This window comes from Plectropomus leopardus, chromosome 18, assembly GCF_008729295.1.
Source record: "Plectropomus leopardus isolate mb chromosome 18, YSFRI_Pleo_2.0, whole genome shotgun sequence".
Classification (NCBI taxonomy): domain Eukaryota; kingdom Metazoa; phylum Chordata; class Actinopteri; order Perciformes; family Serranidae; genus Plectropomus; species Plectropomus leopardus.
This window is the reverse complement of record NC_056480.1, coordinates 1,235,267-1,255,558: the sequence shown is the minus strand read 5'-3', so window position 1 is coordinate 1,255,558 and position 20,292 is coordinate 1,235,267. Positions and strand designations below refer to the sequence as shown.

Genomic DNA, 20,292 nt, shown 5'->3' with positions numbered 1-20,292 from the left:
CACACTACTGTATTTTCAGTTAGTTAGTTAGTTCACAATGTTATGTGAACTAACTATTGTTATGAACTAATGTTATGAACGCAGTCTTACTGTTTTTAGTGGGGCTGTTCTTGTCTAGACATCTTTCTAGTTTACTATATCTTACATTTGACTGCTAAAAATAAATCAAATAGATAACATATTTTGCTGCTTTTCCACTACATGACCGTTTTTTGCAAATAATTTACATTTTTTAAATTGTGCATGAAATTATAGGTTCACATTTAGTAGCTTCAGACATGTTCAGACAAGTACAGATGGGTGTGTGGGTTGAAACTAAATTCACACAGCAATGCAGCTCCACCTGTTTTCGATGACCTTTATTTATTTATTTTTTTGTATAAAGTCCCCCAAAGAATGAAGCTCTGTAGCTCTGTAACATGACTTGCCATTATGCTAATTGTGTTATTTCTCATGGTTTTTTTTTAAATTAAATCAAACCACTTTTCTCAGGTTTCAGAGGTTTAAATGTTTGAGAAAGGTGTCTGAATGCAGCACAAGAAAACTGAAGTTAAAGTTAAAATGAATAGTTTATTTCAACAGTGTAGGGTTGCAGAGACAGTACAAAAAAATCGAGAGTCATTCAAAAAATGTTCATCACAAAGTGCTTTATTCAAGAACAGGAACAAAATGCAACTTAAAACTAAAAAAGCCTCTAACACATGAAATTAAATACGTTTTCTTTAGTTCAACTTTTTTTTCGACTTCATTCAAAAATAAATACAAACAAAGATTACAATCTGATACTTGGTAATGCTCGGTACAGTTTTGGCGGCCAATTGGCCACCTTGGATACACATTAAATCACCAGCAGCTCCCAAAAATCTTCAGCAGTAACAGCAATACAGATCACATACACAGAATTTCTTTTCATTTCGCTTTAGGACTGTGTGATGGTTGACAAGCTTATCATATTAAGTGCAATTATGATAAAATTCCACAAAAAAAATAAAACAAAATAAAATCTCAATTTCTACATTATGCAAAGATCTTGGATCCAAGATGTTTTAAACACAGTGTACAACACACAGACCACATGCTAATAATGCCAACAACCGGTGACCACTGCAGACAATGTTACTCTCCATGTGTCGTTCTGATCATACAGCTCAGTATTTCATGCTCCAAAAAGATATCACACAGTTAAATCTCTTTGGCATTTCTGTTAAAGATTCCCTGATCTAAGACTTCCCTGATTTTCATGATTCAAGGTATGATTTTTCTTGACAAAAGCACTTCATTATTTTGTAACAGTGGACACAGACGGTGTCGCTCTCCTTCACATTGGGTCTAAACTTCATTCATTCCTCTTCACATTACACTGCATCAAACACAGAGGCAGAAAACACATAAAACTTTCAAAACTTCAGATCCTTCATAATAATAACATTAAAAACGTTACATTTACTCACTTCATGTTGCCCGGTGCTTTCACTTGCACACAACACAAACTCACACATGCAAATGGTTTTTGGAGGCTGTTTTGTTTTTGTTCTGTTCCTGATATATTTTTTTTGACCCCACACATCATTTGTTTTCTGCAAACCACTTTGTGACAAACTCAATCAACAAGTAGAACAATTTTCTTTATAAATATGTTGCACTTGACTAGATGTAAACATAAATAGTATACTGTACATAATAATGACATTTTGGGGAGTAAAATCTCACATACAGTGGATATTTAAAAGTGCTAAAACGTGCTGAGCGCAGAGTCCGGGTTTAGACCATGGTCCCTTGGTTGTATTGTCTGACATATAAGTCAATGTCGTCAATGTCTTCATACTCAGATTCCTCCTCCTCCTCCTCCTCCTGTAAGTTGGACTCTGCGCTGGAGACAGCTTCAATCTGGGAGACAGAAAGGACAGCGGATCACCTTAAATGCCACCACACCTGGAACACCTCTGGCAGGTGACTAATTCATCAGCAGCAGGGCGCGGTTGAACCCATGTCAGTACATTCAGTCTCACATTAATTAAAGGAAAGTATTTGCAGGGTAATAAAGTCTTATTTTCTGTTATTATCATCTTACGTGGCAACCCCAAGCACAATCCATTTGTGGAGGCATGTGTTGTTTAGATGCATCATGGTGAAAAAATGTTGTTTACAGTAATGTGTTACCATGCACAACCTCACAACGTTTCCTTCCTAGGTTTTGTGCCATTTACTACTTTGTATATTTGCATTATACAATGAATAAAGACTTACCAATAGTTCTAATATCATTGCATTAATAACTGTTGACTTGCAGGCAGAGAAGCCAGAGTTATAGCTTTGCATTTTTCATTACTTTTTCAGTTTCGTTTCCAGAAAGGGTGTGATAATTTCAGTTTATTTCTTATTGTTTTTTCCTTTTAATTGTTTTTTTATAATTGGTTTCAGTATTTTATATTATTTTATTTTGTGGCAAAATGTACAATTTACATAAAACACTACGTAAATACTTGTAAATACCTTTTTGCCAGAGATGTAAGTCTCCTCTGGTTCAGGTTTTTGCTCTTTGAGCTCCGTGTCCAGAAAAGCCACATAATGGATCAGAGTGTAGATTCTGGATGGAAACATCAAAAAAGAGATGATATTAAAAAAAAAACAAAAAACATAATTGTTATATGAACATCATTGAGCCGTGTTGAGAAGAAACAAAGCAGTTTGATGTGAGTGGTCACCTGTGGTAGAACATGGTGAGGAACTGGATAATAACTGATGTTGCAAATCCCAGAATGAACATGAAGGCAATGGGATCAATTTGAATGTTTTCTCCCGTTGGCTCAAGGTTTAAGTCGACCTTGGGGATCTTGATGGCAAAGTTTTCCTCGAAGAGCTGGAGGGTAAATGTCGCCACCAGCCATAGGGCATTGATGATGAAGAATGCAAAATTTATCTGTGTGTAAAAAGATAGATGGGATTAATATAAGATTACTTGCACAAAAGTTTCCTGTTAGATATAGTTCAGCTCTCCACACCTACCTTGTTTCTCAGCTCCCGCAGGTCATTGGCAACCTTTTTCTGTTTCTCTTTGTCGTTCGGCAGAGGCTCCAGGTACTTCTTCTGAAGCTCTATCCAGAACTCCTCCTCCTCCTGCGCAAATTTACAATTAAATACTCAGTTATTTTTGCATGCTTAGACACAGAACTAATGGAAACGTGTCAGTTTTGAAAAAAACTCCAATTTATCACAGACATTTTTACGCTTGCATGAGGTGGTATTTCAGGCAATTTGAAAAAGCCATATTTTGCAACTTTTATAAGTCACAGGATGCTATGTGTGCTTGTTGGTAGGAAGCAGCTCCTTTGGGCATGATGCAGCATGTGCTACAAGGGGTGTTGAGTTATCTTCTGGAAGTTTTGAATTCACAATTCCTCTGTGAAATCATGGACATCACCTCCCAGAATGCCCTCATACGTGTCCACTCCTACCGGCTTGTCTTTCAATTGTCACTCGCATAACACGCCTACATTGCCTTGGATGGGAAATAATGACGGCTAGTGTGGTGGCTGTAATAGAAATAACCTGCTAATGTTTTGAACATCCATCACCATGTTTCTTAGAATGTTATTGCGAGAGGAGAAGTCGCATAACATCACTCAGTGGAAATGCTGTCATCTCATCTCGAAAATATCGCTCAAGTGTTTTGCAATTCTGTGAGAGGTTGTTAATCACACCAACCTAAAAAAATGAGACATATATACACACCTTGTCCAGTGAGTCCTCCAGCAGCTGCATGTCATTGGATACACCCTGTAGTTGTGCGACCCAAGCTGGAGAGAAGAGCAAGATAGAAGTGTATTAGATAACATCGCATTTCAGATGGATTTTGCAAAAAAGAAAAAAAAATGCTGTCTTTTTTTTTTTATTTATATTTATTTGGACTTACTTTGGGCAGGAGGGTTGAAAGGCTCTGGCTCCATTTGCCTGAAACACAATCAGAGAAAATATCAGTATCATCCCACACTTTGTAATACTGGCACTTACATTTTGATCACTCGGTACGTTTACATGCACAGTTTACTTGTTAGTTTACTTGGGAAACCATCCTTGTCTCGGTATAGAAGCACCGGGTAAGAATTGATTTATTGACTAAAGCATGCCCAACTCCATGGTACATGGAGCTATTCCCCCTTTCAGCTAGTTGCTATTGGACCCTCCTCTGGTCGACCTATCACACACCAAACAAGTTAGCAAGTGCCAAACCAGTGTTTTTAAACCTTTTTCTTGTTTAGTTTTCTTCCTTTCCTCTATGAAACATGTAAAGAACGTCTAGGCCAGTTCAGATCTGGTTCAGGTGTATACATGAAGAGTAAACTGCTGCTCAGTAAACTGAGTAACTTTTTCTAACATGTAAATGTAGTGACTGCTCCACCTCGAGGACTTACCTCTGTTCTTCCTCTGGGATTCCTACATTAGTATTTTGGGGCAGGGGTTCAGGCTGTGTGGGCTCTGGGATCAGGTTCTCCTGGTTGACAGCAACCTGCCTACCTCCAGAATTCTGGTTGGATTTTTTACAACAATTCATCGACTCGAAGAGACGTTGGAACCAGTTTTTGGCTGCAAGGGTGAAAATTGGATTCAGTTCAGTCAGCATGAATTGTATAGTTCTAGTGTTACACTGTCAGTGGCTTCAAAATAAACTCTCTTTTTTAATGTTAACCTGGTCTCTACCTTTCTGTGTTTTCGATTGCGGGGTGGTGGGCACTGGTGCGGCAGCTCCAGGGGCAGGTTTTGCTTCTCGGGTGCCCCAGGACACATTGTTCATGTTGACCATGGAGTAGATGGTAAGCAGGAGGTAGGCGCTGGGGACGCATAGGATGTAGAGTAAGCCGTAGAACAAGAGGTGCATTTCCTGAGGATGCATTACTGCAGTGATGATGTAAATGATGGCCATGGCAACGACAAAGATGCTGCTGGGTGTCAGGATGGTTCTGTCCTTCACCATTGCCCCTGAAGAAAGATAAAAAGGTTTTAGAATTAGAGAGGCCTCTGAAGAAATCCAAATAAAGTATTGTACATAAGGCCACACGTGTCTACAAGTTATACCTGATTGAATATAACTTACCAATGATGGTCATTGTCACCACCAACATGAGGAATGCATATATGACACTCATGATGGCTGCAATCTTGATCTGAGTGTCCGACTTGAGTTTGAAGCATAAACCCAGGTAGATGGCGGGAGGTATCACAGCCAGGACCAGGGCTCCGGCAGAGGGGATGGGAAGGATGAAGGTCAAACTACCTGGAGGCCACAAAAAGAGGCACAAAGACATTTTAGTTTTTTGCAATTATTTAAAAACGTTCTTGAGGTAGTCATATGCATAGTGGGTGACCAAAAAAGAAGGTTGCATCCTCAAACACCGACCTGCGATCAAAAGGCAGATGGTAGCAGGAGCCAGGACGGCTGAGGTGATGGCGAAGAGCTGATAGAACATGAACAGTTTGGACATGGATGGGTTTCTCTTGGCAATTATATTGGTGGAGCCGAGCAGATCCACCACGTTGGCCATAGTGGACGGTCCCCATCGGCGACGCTGAACAAAGAAATGGTAGCATTATTGATATGATTTTTGGCTCAACTTGTGCCCAAAGAGATCCTCATCAGTTTGCTAACAAGAATATTTCATGACCATCATGATACTATTGGAAAGGTTTTGATCAGCTGCAACACTCACCTGGTTGTAGAGTTCTTTGAAGTCCTCAGGTGCGTTGGTGTAAGCATCGGACGCCGCATTGTACTCGACCCTCCATCCCTGTTTCAGCAGCAGAGTACACAGCCAGCGGTCCTCCCCTGCAGGGAACAGACAACATATTTATATGTGAGAGAAGGAGTGGGATGCCGATAGATTGCCCTGGGGATGAGGTTTTTCTGTAGGCAAACCCAGATGCTAATATCACCCTGGTTCCCTCGACAAAAAGCCAATGGGATCTTTCTATTTAAATCTGGATCACTGCAGAAAATAAGCTGTGTGGCAATCAAACACTTATGATACTTACACAGCAAGATAATCTTAGGATCTTAACATTTTGTATTTTTGAAGCCTAAATGCAATCGCCAGAAGTCAAAATCTAATGTTAGGCTATAAACGAACTACACTACAGTCACGACGTCACCGTCACGAGGTCAAAAAGTGGTGTTTGGCGTGGTTTGGAGTGATGATGTTCCGTAGTGTCTTTTGGCCACTTGTTAGCAACCGCCCTTTTAAAGACACATAAAGGCTTTCAAGTTTACAGACATATTTTATATTATAAAACAAAATGTGAAATGTCTTCAGCTTGTGTTAACCATAGACCTTATTAAAGGCTTCTAACCAACAACCCATTAAAACTTTGAGACAAGGATACTGGAGGTGCTTAAATGCTTATGGTTCTCTAGGTATTAGGACTCATTCTTTGGGGTCTGTATGGTGAAAGATATCAACGTGACTGAGCGAGAGATGAGAAGTCATTTCAAACAACTTGTTACCTTGATCGTACTGGATGTAGTGGCTTGCCTCCATGGCCTTGGTCGAGTATCTCTTCATTACATTGTCGTCCATCAGTGCCTCTGCTCTGAAGAGACTAAAGCAACCAGGGCTGCACAGCACGCAGCCAATTACGTGCTCTGCTGTTTTCTGGAGCCAATGGCTGACCGCGTACTCAAACTTCTGGAACCACACCGCCGGACCTGCAGAAGATATAAAGCTATTATAAAGCTAAACACAAATATGTTTTTTCTACTGGATATTAGGGGGTAGGATTGGTTGTGACGTGTATTTGATTTACTTTTTTTTTTTTTTCATTTTTCTTATAGTATATTCAAATTGTACAGTATGCCAACCTGATCCAGTGGGGTGAATCCTGCCACATGCTGCCCCAACACGCGGGTACATTTTCAGACGATCGATGAGCAGCATCACAGCAGCCGGTTGGAAGTCTGTGTCCCCATCTAAAGCCAGGAGGTAGGTGTTGTGCTTCTCTCTCTGTAGGAGTGGGCATAGTTTTGATTTACTTTTAAGTTTTAGAAATACTTTGGATGCAAGCTTATAAAAGAGAAAAAAAAACATTAAAAAAAGAAGTTTGGTATGTTTCTCTGAACCCACCTGGACCTCTCTTTTCAGCTCAGCCTCGCTCTCTCCCTTTTTCCAGCGATTGTAATACTTGGTCATGAGTTTGTAGCCGAGAAGATAGTAAAGGTACATGATCTGAAGGATAAGGGACGGGAATGAACAAAACTAATATTTTTTCAAGTCTTCAAGCATTGCTGAGCATGAAAAAATGTGAACTGCTAGTCATGTAAGTGTACTGTAAATGACTACAAATCTTTATTTTCCTACCTGAGACCATCTCTTCTTGTGGCGGATGAGATCTTTGTCCTTGAAGTGAACCACGATGAGATTCCCATGAGGCATTTCAAGCACCAGACGACCCCCGTACGGTGTCCTTATGACCTTCTGATCAGGGATCTGCTGCTTCTTTCTAAAGAACTTCTCATCGATGTTTGTGAAGATGCTGGCCACAGAATTAGAGAACATTGCCATTTGTGCTTGACGCTTACCACTAAAATGAACAGTAACTTTAGATATCGATAAACACAAATCTTACCCATAAACTTCTGCAAGGATTCCCACAAGGTCCTCTGCGTACTGGTTGAGTTGACGACCCCCACTGACATCTTGGAAGGCGTCATCGAAGTAGATATGGGCTTCAAAGGTGAAATCAGTGAACTTCCCATTCTTTGGCCTGTACTTGTCCAGTCTGTAGTGTTCATAGAAACATAAAGAGGAACTGTGAGGAAACTGACTGCAGTAAAGTAAGTGCTGTGATTGTTTAGAGTACATTATCAAAACTCTCTGGGACGAGGACACAAACTCTTGGAAAATAAAATCTTTGTCCTTCGTCCTACAAGAGGTTGTGTTTCTTCAGCTGAATTTGAAGTATCAAAAAACTGAATTCATGTCATCTCTAGGAGGCAATTTATTCACAACTTCATTTGATCCCAAAAAGTATCTACTTCAGTAATCAATGCAACAAAACCTCACCTGAAAATTGAGATTATGATGTTCATCATCTCTTCGTGGGTTTCGTGCCACATGGTCGCACAAAGATATATCATTGCTGTCTGAAATGCCCTGAAACTTAACATGACAGGATTTGCAAATTTTAGAAACATGTTTGGAGAAGATATCATTTTAACTTGACAGACTTAACTAATCAGCCTAAAATTTCAATCCAGGTGTAAACACACATCCAGGAATTAAAAAAGCCTCTTTAGATGATTCTTGTGAAGACCAAAAATGGAGAACTTCTCCGACACACACTTACGTCTTTGCTTTGTTTCTGGTCAGGATGTCAAATCGGGTGTTGAGGAGCAGAGACTGCTCGATGAAGGCGCCTTCATACAACCTTCTAATGAACAAGTCCTGGGTCCTCTGGATTCGATACACATTGAGGTACCACAGATGGAGGGTGGCCAACACAAGACCAAGCCACCAGGACACTGCTGAGCCTGAAAGATTAAGAAACATTTAAGATGAACTTCAGATAATTCAAAGTACCTTAATCTCTACATTGCAGCACTAAATAACAGAATAGCCATGCAAGTACTTCACAGCTCTAAGGGCTTACAGTAACCTTATATTTGAGTGTAATATGTTTTAAAATACATCATAATTAATACCAGGTTCTAGTTTATTACCTGTCAGTATGCCGATGTCAGTTATCCTTGACATGTCCAGGGAGCACAGGGTGTGTGTGACATCCAAAACCAGTTCAGGGAACACACTGCCATCCAAGCTTCGGTTTCTTCCGTCTACGACTTCATTGCAATAGTATGTGAAGTTGATTGAAGTCCCGTTCAGACTTAATCTGTAGTCTTGATAGTATACAATGATGGGGACAATGTACAGAACCATGACAGCTAAAGAGGCCAAGTACAGAGGCAGGATGAAGCAGCGTCGCAGGGCATGCATCTTGCACGCTATCAAAGAGAACCAGTGACAGAGTGCAGAGGAGATCAGCTGGACCCCAATGGTGATGGCTATGATTCTTGTCTCACGACTTGGGATGGATGTCACAATGTCCCAGTCCATTTTGTCCAAAGGGACGTAGGCTCCGAGCACACCTGCGGTCACCAGGATCCTGAGCAGGCTGGAGAGGATGTGCAGCATGTTCTGGCACTTTGACATGTCCTTACACAGGTTCTTGAGGAAGACGGCGCCGCTGTTCTCGCTGATCAGTCTGAAGTAGCTCTCCCACCAGTTGAGAGACACCAGGAAGCACCCGCCAACAGCCAGACCCACCCAAATGGCCATCTTGGTATTAGTAGGATCCTTTGTGATGTACAGAAAGAGGAACAGGACGTAACCAAGCAAAAGCAGGAGGAAGGCAGTGATGGACGGCACGAGGAAGCGGTTTCTTTCTTTGGCGGTGCACTGACAGATCACCTGTAGGAGCGCAGGAGTGACGGCTACACCGTTTAGTATCGTCACGTTGGTCACAATGTCCAAGTGAGGCATTGCCACAATGGTGAGAATCGCCGCACCCATTGCCACCAGGAGCTCAAAGAACAGAACCTGAAGGAGATGCAGAAGAACACGTTGAACAAGAGTCAGGATGCCTTTTTTATGCTCAATCAAAGATGAAAAGAAGTTTGGAAATGTCGACTCTTGACTCACCAGGGCAATAGTTGATTTTTTCGGCAGTTTTGATGTTTTGTAGCAGGCTTTCCACAAGCTTTTGATAAACAGGAAGACGCTGGAAATGATAATAGCGCAGCCGATGCAAAGCAGAGCGACAGGTCTCATTTCATCTGGCAGGGTTTTTGTACCTTCGTTGGCTAAGGTAATGAGGAGGAGTAATGTAGCCTGGAATAGAATGAAGTGATGTTAATTAATCATTGGTCAGTTAACACAGAGATAAATGGACAGCTGAGGTGTCAGTACTGTAGTCATGAGCTTTTTTTTTTTGTTTTTTTTCCTTTTCGAGTTCTGAGTTTTGCATTGTTAATGACAGTTTCTATTGAGGTTGAGTTTATTTTGTATTTTAACTTCAAGTTTATGTAGTTTTACACGTACGTCTAACTAAGGTTATAAAGGCTACAGTTTGAGTCATCGGTTTGTGTTTCTGTTCTTGTCCCAATACAAATAAACAAAAATACATAAATAAAGCATAATAATAGTAATACTAATAAATTAACCAGTTGATTAATTAAAAGGACAATGCCTAGACATCTAATTTGATATAATCCTAAATTAAATTATACCAAAATTTAATCTGTATCCTCACAATTCTGGCAGGGACCAACATTTATTACGGTATAAGAATTTACTTGTAAGAGGTCTTTTTCTTTGTTTTCTTTTTGTCTACATGCTCCTCTCTTTGCAAAAACATAACAAAATTCAAATTCCAAAAAAAGTGTAAATAACTACAAACCTTGCTACATAGCGCCAATCCAAACACGAACACAGTGACGATACACAGAGTGATGATCTTTAGAAGTTTGATCATCTTCCATGGCGTCTGCTCATCGTCTATGATGGGAACCTCTCGACAGGTATCCCACGGCCTCCTAAAAAAGACGCCAAAATGTCAAAGTCTGAAGTAGAAAGGCAGGTGGAGAACTAGTGAGGGCAGAATTTTTAATGATATGATACATGTATGCTTAAAGGAAAAAATGTTGAAGTAGTTATGATGTCACAAATTAGAGAAAAAATGACAAATTATTTAATAGTTAGATAGAAAAAAAAGAAAAAAGAAATAATTCTTAAAATATTTCATTATAATGTTAAGATAAAAAATGTTGGTTAAATTAAAGACTAACAATGGAATTTTGAATTAAAAACATAATTTTAAAACTCTTTAGATGACCTGTATCATTTATAATCCACAAAAATGTTATTTTCCACACCATTAATCATTAAATAACACTCTATAAAGTAGTTGTAACTAGATATAAACTAACAACTTGAACTAATAATTGATAATTGTTAAATAAGTAGTTATCATCATTTGCCTTTAACCACAGTACCTAATAATGTGTTTCTCATATGTATATATACGTATATATACACCATATATACGTATATATGGCTTGATTAATCGGAATAACCTGACCTAAAAAAATCTTTTTACATATAAGTGCATAGCTAATTTACCTTGTTTACATTACACGACAATAAATATAAACATGGCAAATGAAGGTATAAAATAACTGCAACTACAAAAAGACCAACAAAACTTAAAGGGCTTGATGATATCCCATTATTTAACATTATTTCTAATTACATTTAAAAAATAACAATCTGAAAATTAGCTTCTACAACTGAAATATATATTTAATATGTATACACAAAATAACTTATATTTTTTAAAATAAAAGTGAATAAATGATGTTAATGTGGGCACTTACTTGGGCACATTCCTGTCCTCCGCCATCCTTCCTGCCTGACTGTTTCTGCAAATGGATGGTGGCTGGTTGAACACCGGTATTTAAGCACCAAGCCCAAGTTGGCTTGAACAGTTGCAGTGTCACTAAGGCCACGCCCCCCCAGGAGCTGCAGCAGGTGAGCCCAGCAGAGAGAATCGACTGTACCAGTACGATGATGTTGGTTAAAATAAGAGTTTCAGCGACCAGCAATTAATACTACAATAGAAAAGGCAATTAAGCTGAACTGACGTGAATCTATTGAATGTGTGTCTGTGTTTGTTGTTTGTTTGAAGCAGTGCCTGGGAAAAGCACTCAGATCTTAACCTTAAGTAAAAGTGGCATTGCCACAATGTAGGAATACTCTGTTAAAAGTAGAAATACTCCCTATGAAGAATGGCCCTTTATAATATATTGTTGGATTATACCCATTCACTTTAACTGGTAAAGATGGAGCTTACTATAACAACGTTATATACTTGCAGAGTCAGTGACTTCTTTTAAATCACTTCTTAGAACCCAAAGACTTGCTTTCAAATAATGTCATCTTTTTATGTATTTTATCCATGTTTTATTGAATTTATTTCCTGTATTTGTTGTTTTGTTGCTTTTATTATTTTTGGTATTTCTATTTTTCTTCCTGTATACTGACATTTTTGTGCCCTGAGTCTAGCATTGTTGGGCCTCTTGTTTTAATTTTACTTGTTTTAAAACTCTAGTTTTGTCTCGCTTGTGCTCAGTAGGACAGTTTCACTTTCTGTTGTTTTATTACTTTCTAAGTACTCCAGTTCTGCTTTTACTTTGTAAACGCTGTTTTTAAAGGTGCTACATGAATAAACATATTAGTTTTTATTATTATTTTTTCAACTTTATCTGATAGTTGGCTAGTTAAAATCTTATCTAAAGCTATAAAAATGCATTAAGATTAATTTGTTTGTATTGATCTGAATTTGGAAAGTAACTGTAATTAGCAAACAAATGTAGTGACGTTAAAGTTACAATACTTAAGTACAGTACTTGAGTAAAACAAACTTAGCTGCTTTCAACAAGTATTTGGGACGACCGTCACCATCCACTAATAATAGACTAATAAAAAAATAATAGGAGCGAACTAGGTGGAAAATAGAGCCAAGGTAGCATCAACCATTTGTGTTTGTGGAGTCACGTTTTGGCCCTTGCCATCCTGGATGTCTGGAGCCAGAAGTAACCATATTTGGACAAGAGGGTGGAGCTACTGAGAAGTGAGTGGTGGTTCTGGTTCATAGACCGCCTTACAGATAGTGTCACTCAAAGCAGTCAGCCCTCAATTATGTTTTTGCCTTAATAAAATTAATCTGAGAGAATAATAAAGAAATTTACCCTCCATAGAGTTTTTCTCTAAAGGGACCAAAATCTTTGTGTTTTACTTGTACACATGTTTGTTTCTATGTAAAAATGGGCAAGGAATCTATGGGGACTGATTCACTTTTAAGGTTTGAGTTTTTGGCCTCATTTTTCAGAGGTTGCTGTTTGGACTACGAAGGATGTAACTTAAGTTTGGAGGGGATGTTTGGGGTGAGGAGGCAACTGAAAGGTTGGATTGTCAGCAAATAAGAAGTGACTGTTCAGTTCTAATTAAGGTAACATTCCCTTTTTCCTCTTATTATTATTCTTAATGTGCATTCTTGCGTAACACACATTGAACATATATAAATAGCTTAGTAATTGGTTGGATGTGTACCTGTGCTTCTTACGCCAACATAAGTAATCAGGACGTTTACCATTAGTTAAGGAACGTACCCAACTGGGAACACCAATAGAAACATCCTTTGTTCATTACCCTCTTAAAATTAGAGCCTGACCTCTCCTATAGGCTGCAGCGTTTGTTACTTTCCACAACATAATAGTAATGGGTGGAAAAAGTCACTGTGATTTTGTTGTTGTCTCAATTGTCGTAATTAAAATATAAACGTTGTTCAATGGAGTTCAAAGCTCACACCCTCATACATCAGGGAGCATGACTTTGCACATTTGTAAGACGTTTATGTTTATGTAATATAAGTTGTTTGAAAGTGGGAATTTGGCTTAATAGTGGCTCTGGCAGAATAGTTTGGCAGACAGGTTTGGACTGCAGGCACGACAGTTAAGTACCCACACCCTGTTACTGTGAAACCCAGACGTAATACCACATTCAGAGTGTGGCTCCTTCTCTTATTGGAATGTGCAGGGACTTCTCTGAAAGAGACCTAATCTGGATGGCAGCATATGTTGCTCAAAAACCTGTATGTATCTTTCAGCTCTCACCAGTACTAATTCCCCATCGTTACGTGTACAGATATATGATCACAAAGTTAATAAAGGTATTTTGTTGTTTGTCTTTTTGAGATTCATCTTATATCTACAGGGATCTTTTACATACACATCACTAAACAAATCATTCACTGCTTACTCATTCATGTCACTCTTCAGCAATTTTCCGCGGTAAAACTAATCCAGTCGACGGGAGCAGAGGTCTTCAGAGCTCCACATTTAAACAGTTGTTAAGCTCCTGCTTGAAATAAAGTAATTGTGTGTCACTTTTCAGAGGAAATATCATCATCCTGTAAGATAATTTATCTGATTCGGAAAAAAAGACAACACCTTGTGGTTCATGAGTTTCACATTCTTCCACTGATCTGTCAATGATTTCATCATTCAAACCTACTGGCTGAACAAATCCCCTGTCAAGATGTTTTTTTTTTTTTTTGTGACAGCTGTTGAACTGAGTACTGTCAGACAACACAAATCAAGCAGTTTAAAAAAACTAAAAACAGACAGAGGATTGAATTCTATTTATAAAAATTACACACAATATTCTTTGGAATTTGATCATATCTGATCACGATACAACCTCGACTGCTTTGAATTAGACCTGATGATCTCTTGGCCTAGTTTTGTCTTTGGTCTCACTTCGACAAAGTCAAGCCAGCAGGAGAGATTTTTAAGCACTTGTTAGATGTTGCAAAGTAAAAACTACTTTCCTCTGTATTTTCTTTTTAAGTGGTCTAAAAAGATATCCTGGTTTGCATTTGTTGTTTTCCCTTTGCAAGGGTCCATAATAATAAATCTGAAAGGTCATGACACGACTAACAAGATAAGAATGAAGAAAAAAAAGCTGTCTTTAATATTTGCATTTCGTAAACTACAAACACGTTAACATTTTCATTAGAAAAATGAGTTTGAGAAGGAAAAAAAAATTATTCAGTTTCTCCCGACTCATTGACATAAACAATGTTTGATGTGTAATACGCTTTGCTTCATTTTTTGGGTCATGATGTAAAAATGTTGGGATGCACTGGCCAAGTTACCATTCAGATTTAATGCACATTTAAACAAATTTCCAGAAAACTTGCAAAAGAAAAATGCTAAGAAAAATGTCTAGTGTATGGATATAGTGACATATATTTACAGAAACTGTATATAATAGTCATAACTAGACAATCAGCTATGTTCAATAGTTTATAATCATCCCAAAATCTGAATAATTCTGTTTTCCTTATCATAGAATGAGCCACTGTAGCTCTCTGACACACTCGCCACACGTGAGAAGTTTCCAATCTGCAACCTTAAGACTGAAAATGATAACAGAAATAAACTAGTTTTATTAATTTACATATTTCCTGCCTTTCAAACTAAAACTAACTTTCTGCCCGAGTGACTAAATAAAGGTTTATGGAAACATTAGTAGTATAGTTAATGATTTTTAACACACGTCTGTTTTACTCATACACTAACCATAAAAAATTTATTTTTTTCAAGGCAGGAACCAAAGTGGTACATTTCTTAGGACTTGTAACTTTGAAGTATGACCTGGACTTAAATATACTTCTAAGCTCTCTGTACATGGGTGTAACTTAATACTGTTACATGTCTGCAATATACTGTAAACAGCATATGTTTGTTTTAACATTCCTCTACTTTCATATAAATCACAGTTCTGGCATCATTTCTGTTTGTTTTCACTTCACTTTTCTCACTCTGTCAATGCTTCATTCACCTCTATGGATCCAATGACTTACATGGTAACTGAAGCTGAAATGAATGTTTTTGCTTGTTTTGTTGACACGTCACTCTGTCTCTCTGCTCCTTTATGCTCGGCTTCTTTTAAAACATAAACAGCTGACGTTGTTTGTCGACAGACAGCTCAGATATCTGGAGACTAGAATTGCAGGCACGCAGTTGTGCACCTTTGTGCGCCGATCAAGATTTTGCTGAACATTATGTCACAGTGAAGTCGACATTTGATCTTCTCTTCAAAATGAAATGTCAGCACTTCATTGTTATGTACATTTTAGCAAATAACTTCCTGAAATATGGCCAAAAACATGTTTTGTCAGGTCACAGTGACCCTGTCCTCGACCTATGTAAAAAATAGACTTAGACACGTTTATTTATCCCACTTGTGGGAAATTAACTTGTCACAGCAGCCGTGTGTACAGAAAAGATATATAAAATATCAATATATACAAAATATAAAATATACAAAAGTGCAAAAATAGGCATGTGTCAAAGAAGAAGAAAAAATGTACAGGTTTTAAATATAAAATCAAAGATAATCAAATAATCAAAGACAAGATAAATATAAAATTAAAAAATTAACAACAGCAACAAGAAATGTGGGTGTATATCAGGGATGTGGTTAACTGTATCTTGTGTTAACCTGGAAGAAATGCAATGATGATTGGCTGCCAAGTTTTCTGGAGCTGGTGTATTTGATGATTTAGATTTGTGGTTATTTTCTCCATGGTTATGTGCTCTGTAAAGAGGTGTATCCATATAGAGATGCTTAGTTTTTTCCTGCTTTTGGAGGATGGTCCTCGTCAGACCTATGACCACCAAATTCTAATCAGTTTAATTTTGAGACCAAGTGAACGTTTTAGCCAAATCTGAGGGACGACAACCATTCAAAGCACTTCATTGTTAAGAGTGAGTGGACATTTGTGCCAAATTTGAAGAAATTCCTCCAACGTGCTCTTGAGATATCGTGTTCACAAGAATGAGACAGATGTGACCGTGACCGCTGACCTATGATCACCAAAATATAATCAGTTCTTGTTTGTTCTAAATTTGAAAAAAAGTCCTTAAAGGCGTTCTGAAGATACTGAGTTCACGAGAATGGAACAGAAGGATGAGCAACTCGAAAACATAAAACTTCAGGTTGTGGCTATCACCAGCATAGAAGCATATGAAAGACGTGTGCTGGCTCATAAATATTACAAATAAAATGAAACATTTTGTAATACTTGAGATCTGAGTGGATGGGATAATGCAAACTCAGTGGAATAATGAAGAAATTGGGACTAATCGTCTTTGACACAGAAGCTTTCTAAAGAAGTGCAAGCCCTTATTTGTTCTTGCTGCAGGGTTATGTAACAAAAGGAACGAATTTGTTTCCTTGTGTTCTGCGGCTCAGCTGCATCTAACATCAGTAAGAGGAATGAAGCCATGTGGGACTCTGCAGCTGCTTCACCCATATCAAATGTCTTTCTCTACAAATTGCTGCCTGTCATGGACATCATTCTGAAAAAACATGTTGCTGTAAAGCATCCTGCCCTGCAGACTTTCTTTCCGTCAGACGTAATTTCACAAAGATAAACTTTACTTATCTAACGAACATCAGTTGTACAGTGCTCTCTAGTGTGTGACTCTCTTTAACAATAACCATTTTCTGAGTTTTATGTGAATTGAATGCCATTTTTTTGTCAAACAAACATGGTTGACCAACCACTTGCCATTAGTGAAACAGAAAACTTGCCCTCTGGAAGAAATCGACGCTAACCAGGATATTTTAAAGGAGAATTCCATTGATGGGTGTAACAAGAGACCAACTGGGGGGAGAGTGATAAGGAAGGTCAGCATCAAACTTTTCTCAATCACACGTCAATTTACAGTAAAACACAAAAGGAACAGGTGTAAAAGATTACATAACGTGAAAGTGAATAGAAAAAAAAGATTAGGTGTGTCAATTTCCAGATGACGTAACCACAAAGGTAAAGGACCAATCAAAGACCTCGTCAGAAAAAACTTGGAGACAAAAGGGCTGCAGAATAGCTCATTAATGTGGGTCCTGAGTCCAGCTCACAGGACGTAGACGTGAGTTTAAGCATAGGTGGATTACTGAAGGAGTCCATCAGGCGGGCATGTGCAAAATGTCACTTGCAGAAACTCAAAATGACAACAAAGACACAAAGCGACAACAAAGCGATGCACAAAAGCTGCAAAGAGACTCACAAAGAAGACAAAAAAGACACAAAAAAACTAAATAAAATCAAGCAAAATGACTTTAGAGTGGCAAGGCAAGGCAAGGCAAGGCAAGGCAAGGCAAGGCAGCTTTATTTGTATAGCACATTTCATATACAGGGCAATTCAAAGTGCAGTGACACCAAACAACAACAAAGAGATGCACAAAAGCTGCAAATAGACTCGCAAAGACTAAGAAAAGGGTGAAAACAACCACCAGGGACACAAAATGGCAACAAAGAGATGTGAACAACTACAAAGAGACTAGACACAAAATGCCAACATAACTGGGCAAAATGATGACAAAGACTCATAAAGACTACGAAAAGGGGGAAAACAACCACAAAGGGACCTAAAGTGACAACAAAGAGATCTACATCATCTACAAAGAGACCTAAGATGACGACAATGAGACACAAAAACTTACAAAAGTAAAAGAAAAAGAGGCACATGATACGGTGTTAAAAAAGCACAAAAGACACTTGTTTGTGGGACCCATCCACCTATCCACCCGCCCACCCTATAATGCACTTGCACACTTTATGTTCGATGTCACTGGAGGTGTTAGTACTTGACGCTGTCCTTCATTGTTTCATGCACATCTGGTTCCGTCTGGCCACAGTCTCAAGTGAAACCGTCTGTGCATTACATGTGGACAGTGCCGTCCAGCCGTATGCAGAAAGTGGCTTTTGTCGTTGCGCTCGTACACTGAAAGCACTGACAGGGCGGACATCTTTTACAACTTTTATGTAAGAATGAGCTGCTCATTCTGATTTCCACCTTTTCAAGCTTATTTTGTAGCTGAACAAAAATTTGTAAAGTCTTTCAATATAAATGAGGATAGAAATAGTGACATTTGTTTCAGTTGCATTTCTAATAGTGATAAAACGGCACAAACATAAACAACTTTTCTTGCAACGTTTTCCTGCAACGTTCTAATATTTGTTGTATTTATTTTTTTTCTTTTTTTGGTTTATATAAATATTATTATTGATTTGTTTTTATTATCTTGTTACTTCTAAAACTTAATGGAAGTTTGCCACTAAATAGCTGAGGTGCCAATTTAAAATGTATATCAAAGACAAGATTTGAGTTTTATTTCAACTTCATTCGTAGGACTTATTTTCAGCAACACACAGCGACAGTCCCAAGGTTGGCATGACTGCCATCCTGAAGGTTTTGTTTTGGTAGATCAGAAAAGCACCGTGTACAAGGAAATGAAAGCAGAATTTGCAGGAGGGGAAAATATATCAGATTGTTATGAAGAAAAAAACAGTTCGCTTCAGGACATTATGCTAATCTTTTGGATGTGTCATCACAAAAATTTACCACCTTCTGCCTTCTTTTTCCTTGTTACCTCCCCGTCCTATGACTCTGAGGACATACTCATACGTCTTTCTTTTCTTCCCTCTGCTCTGGGTTGGGACTGGCATAACCCACATTCCAGATGTCTTAATGAGTCTATACAAATACACATTGAAGTGCGGTCCCTGCGTGTTGCCAAGGCGACGTAAAAACAGACGTTTACAATAATGACCTCACTGAAACACTACGGGGCTCTACCTGCGTCCATCTGTGGTCTGAATATCGCCAGTCAAGACTGATCAGAAGTCACTTTCTTCTTGTTGCTCACAAACGCAGCAAAAGCACAAACTCTTCTACACGTCCAACTATGTACTGACAACTTAATTAACATTTACAGCTGGATTGCAGCAGGACAGGTAGCTCATGATGTGATTTATACATACAACTACGTCTCCTGACACTCTTTTGGCACAGAAATGCTGCCCTCTCTGCAGCTGTTTGATATCTGACAAAGAAAAACAGGTTGTGCACTGCAACAGAACCATCTCAGTTTGATTTAGAAAAAAACAAAATGCAGAGAGAGACAAAAAAATGTTCCTGTCTGAGTTTTTTTTTTTTTTTTGTATTTTCTTTGGTGCCAACTTCCTGTTCACACATTTTTATTTTACATCTCAACAGTGCACTGCAGTTTCTGAAGACATTTTAGTCGAGAAATTAGTAATGCATTTTCAGAATATTGGTTCACATTTAATCTGCTGAGTTTTACAATTTGATCGTTTGAGTGAGACAGGAGCAGGTCTCTCTCTTGATCCGCTTCTACAATCTCAAAATTCCACCGGGTGACACAATTTGAGCAGGGAGATCTGGGAGCTGGTTCAGCCCGCTCCTTTTCTGAACTCATCAAATGCCGCTCACCGTTTCTGATGCTTGGTCAGTGACCTAAGCATCAGAAACTGTGCCAAAGTGTGATAGAAAAAAAAATACAGTCAGTTCAACATGATAACATAGAATTCAATTACAGTATAAATAAAATACTAAAATGGCTCGTATAAAAACATCTCTATAAGTTGGAATTTGGTTTTGCTGTTCTTAGAAAAGCAATTTGATCTCAAAAAAATGTCAACCGTGTAGTTACGATGGCTGTTAAAAGTATCAGAATGTTTAATCTTGACGGTAGAGGTAGAATTTTAAAATTTGCCAAAAATACAACAGAACTCATGAGTAAATAAATGAAAAACTAGAGAACATCTTTCGATGGGATCACTCCACCTGCAGTGCAACATGACTTAAAACAG

At 38.3% G+C, this 20,292-nt stretch overlaps 1 protein-coding gene across 1 annotated transcript; it reads right to left on the bottom strand.

The window, feature by feature from the left end:
* Positions 1 to 630: 630 nt before the first annotated feature.
* Positions 631 to 11,459, bottom strand: LOC121958129 (chitin synthase chs-2-like). Its single transcript, XM_042506999.1, has 22 exons — positions 11,420 to 11,459; positions 10,444 to 10,579; positions 9,687 to 9,875; positions 8,708 to 9,584; positions 8,335 to 8,518; positions 8,052 to 8,147; positions 7,615 to 7,767; positions 7,347 to 7,521; positions 7,113 to 7,214; positions 6,851 to 6,992; positions 6,497 to 6,697; positions 5,706 to 5,821; positions 5,396 to 5,564; positions 5,093 to 5,272; positions 4,699 to 4,977; positions 4,413 to 4,584; positions 3,914 to 3,951; positions 3,733 to 3,797; positions 3,007 to 3,117; positions 2,706 to 2,920; positions 2,494 to 2,587; positions 631 to 1,887 (listed from the first exon to the last, which is right to left on the bottom strand). The coding sequence occupies exons 1-22, from the start codon at positions 11,443 to 11,445 to the stop codon at positions 1,762 to 1,764; spliced, it is 3,846 nt and encodes a 1,281-aa protein (XP_042362933.1). The 5' UTR covers positions 11,446 to 11,459; the 3' UTR covers positions 631 to 1,761.
* Positions 11,460 to 20,292: the final 8,833 nt, after the last annotated feature.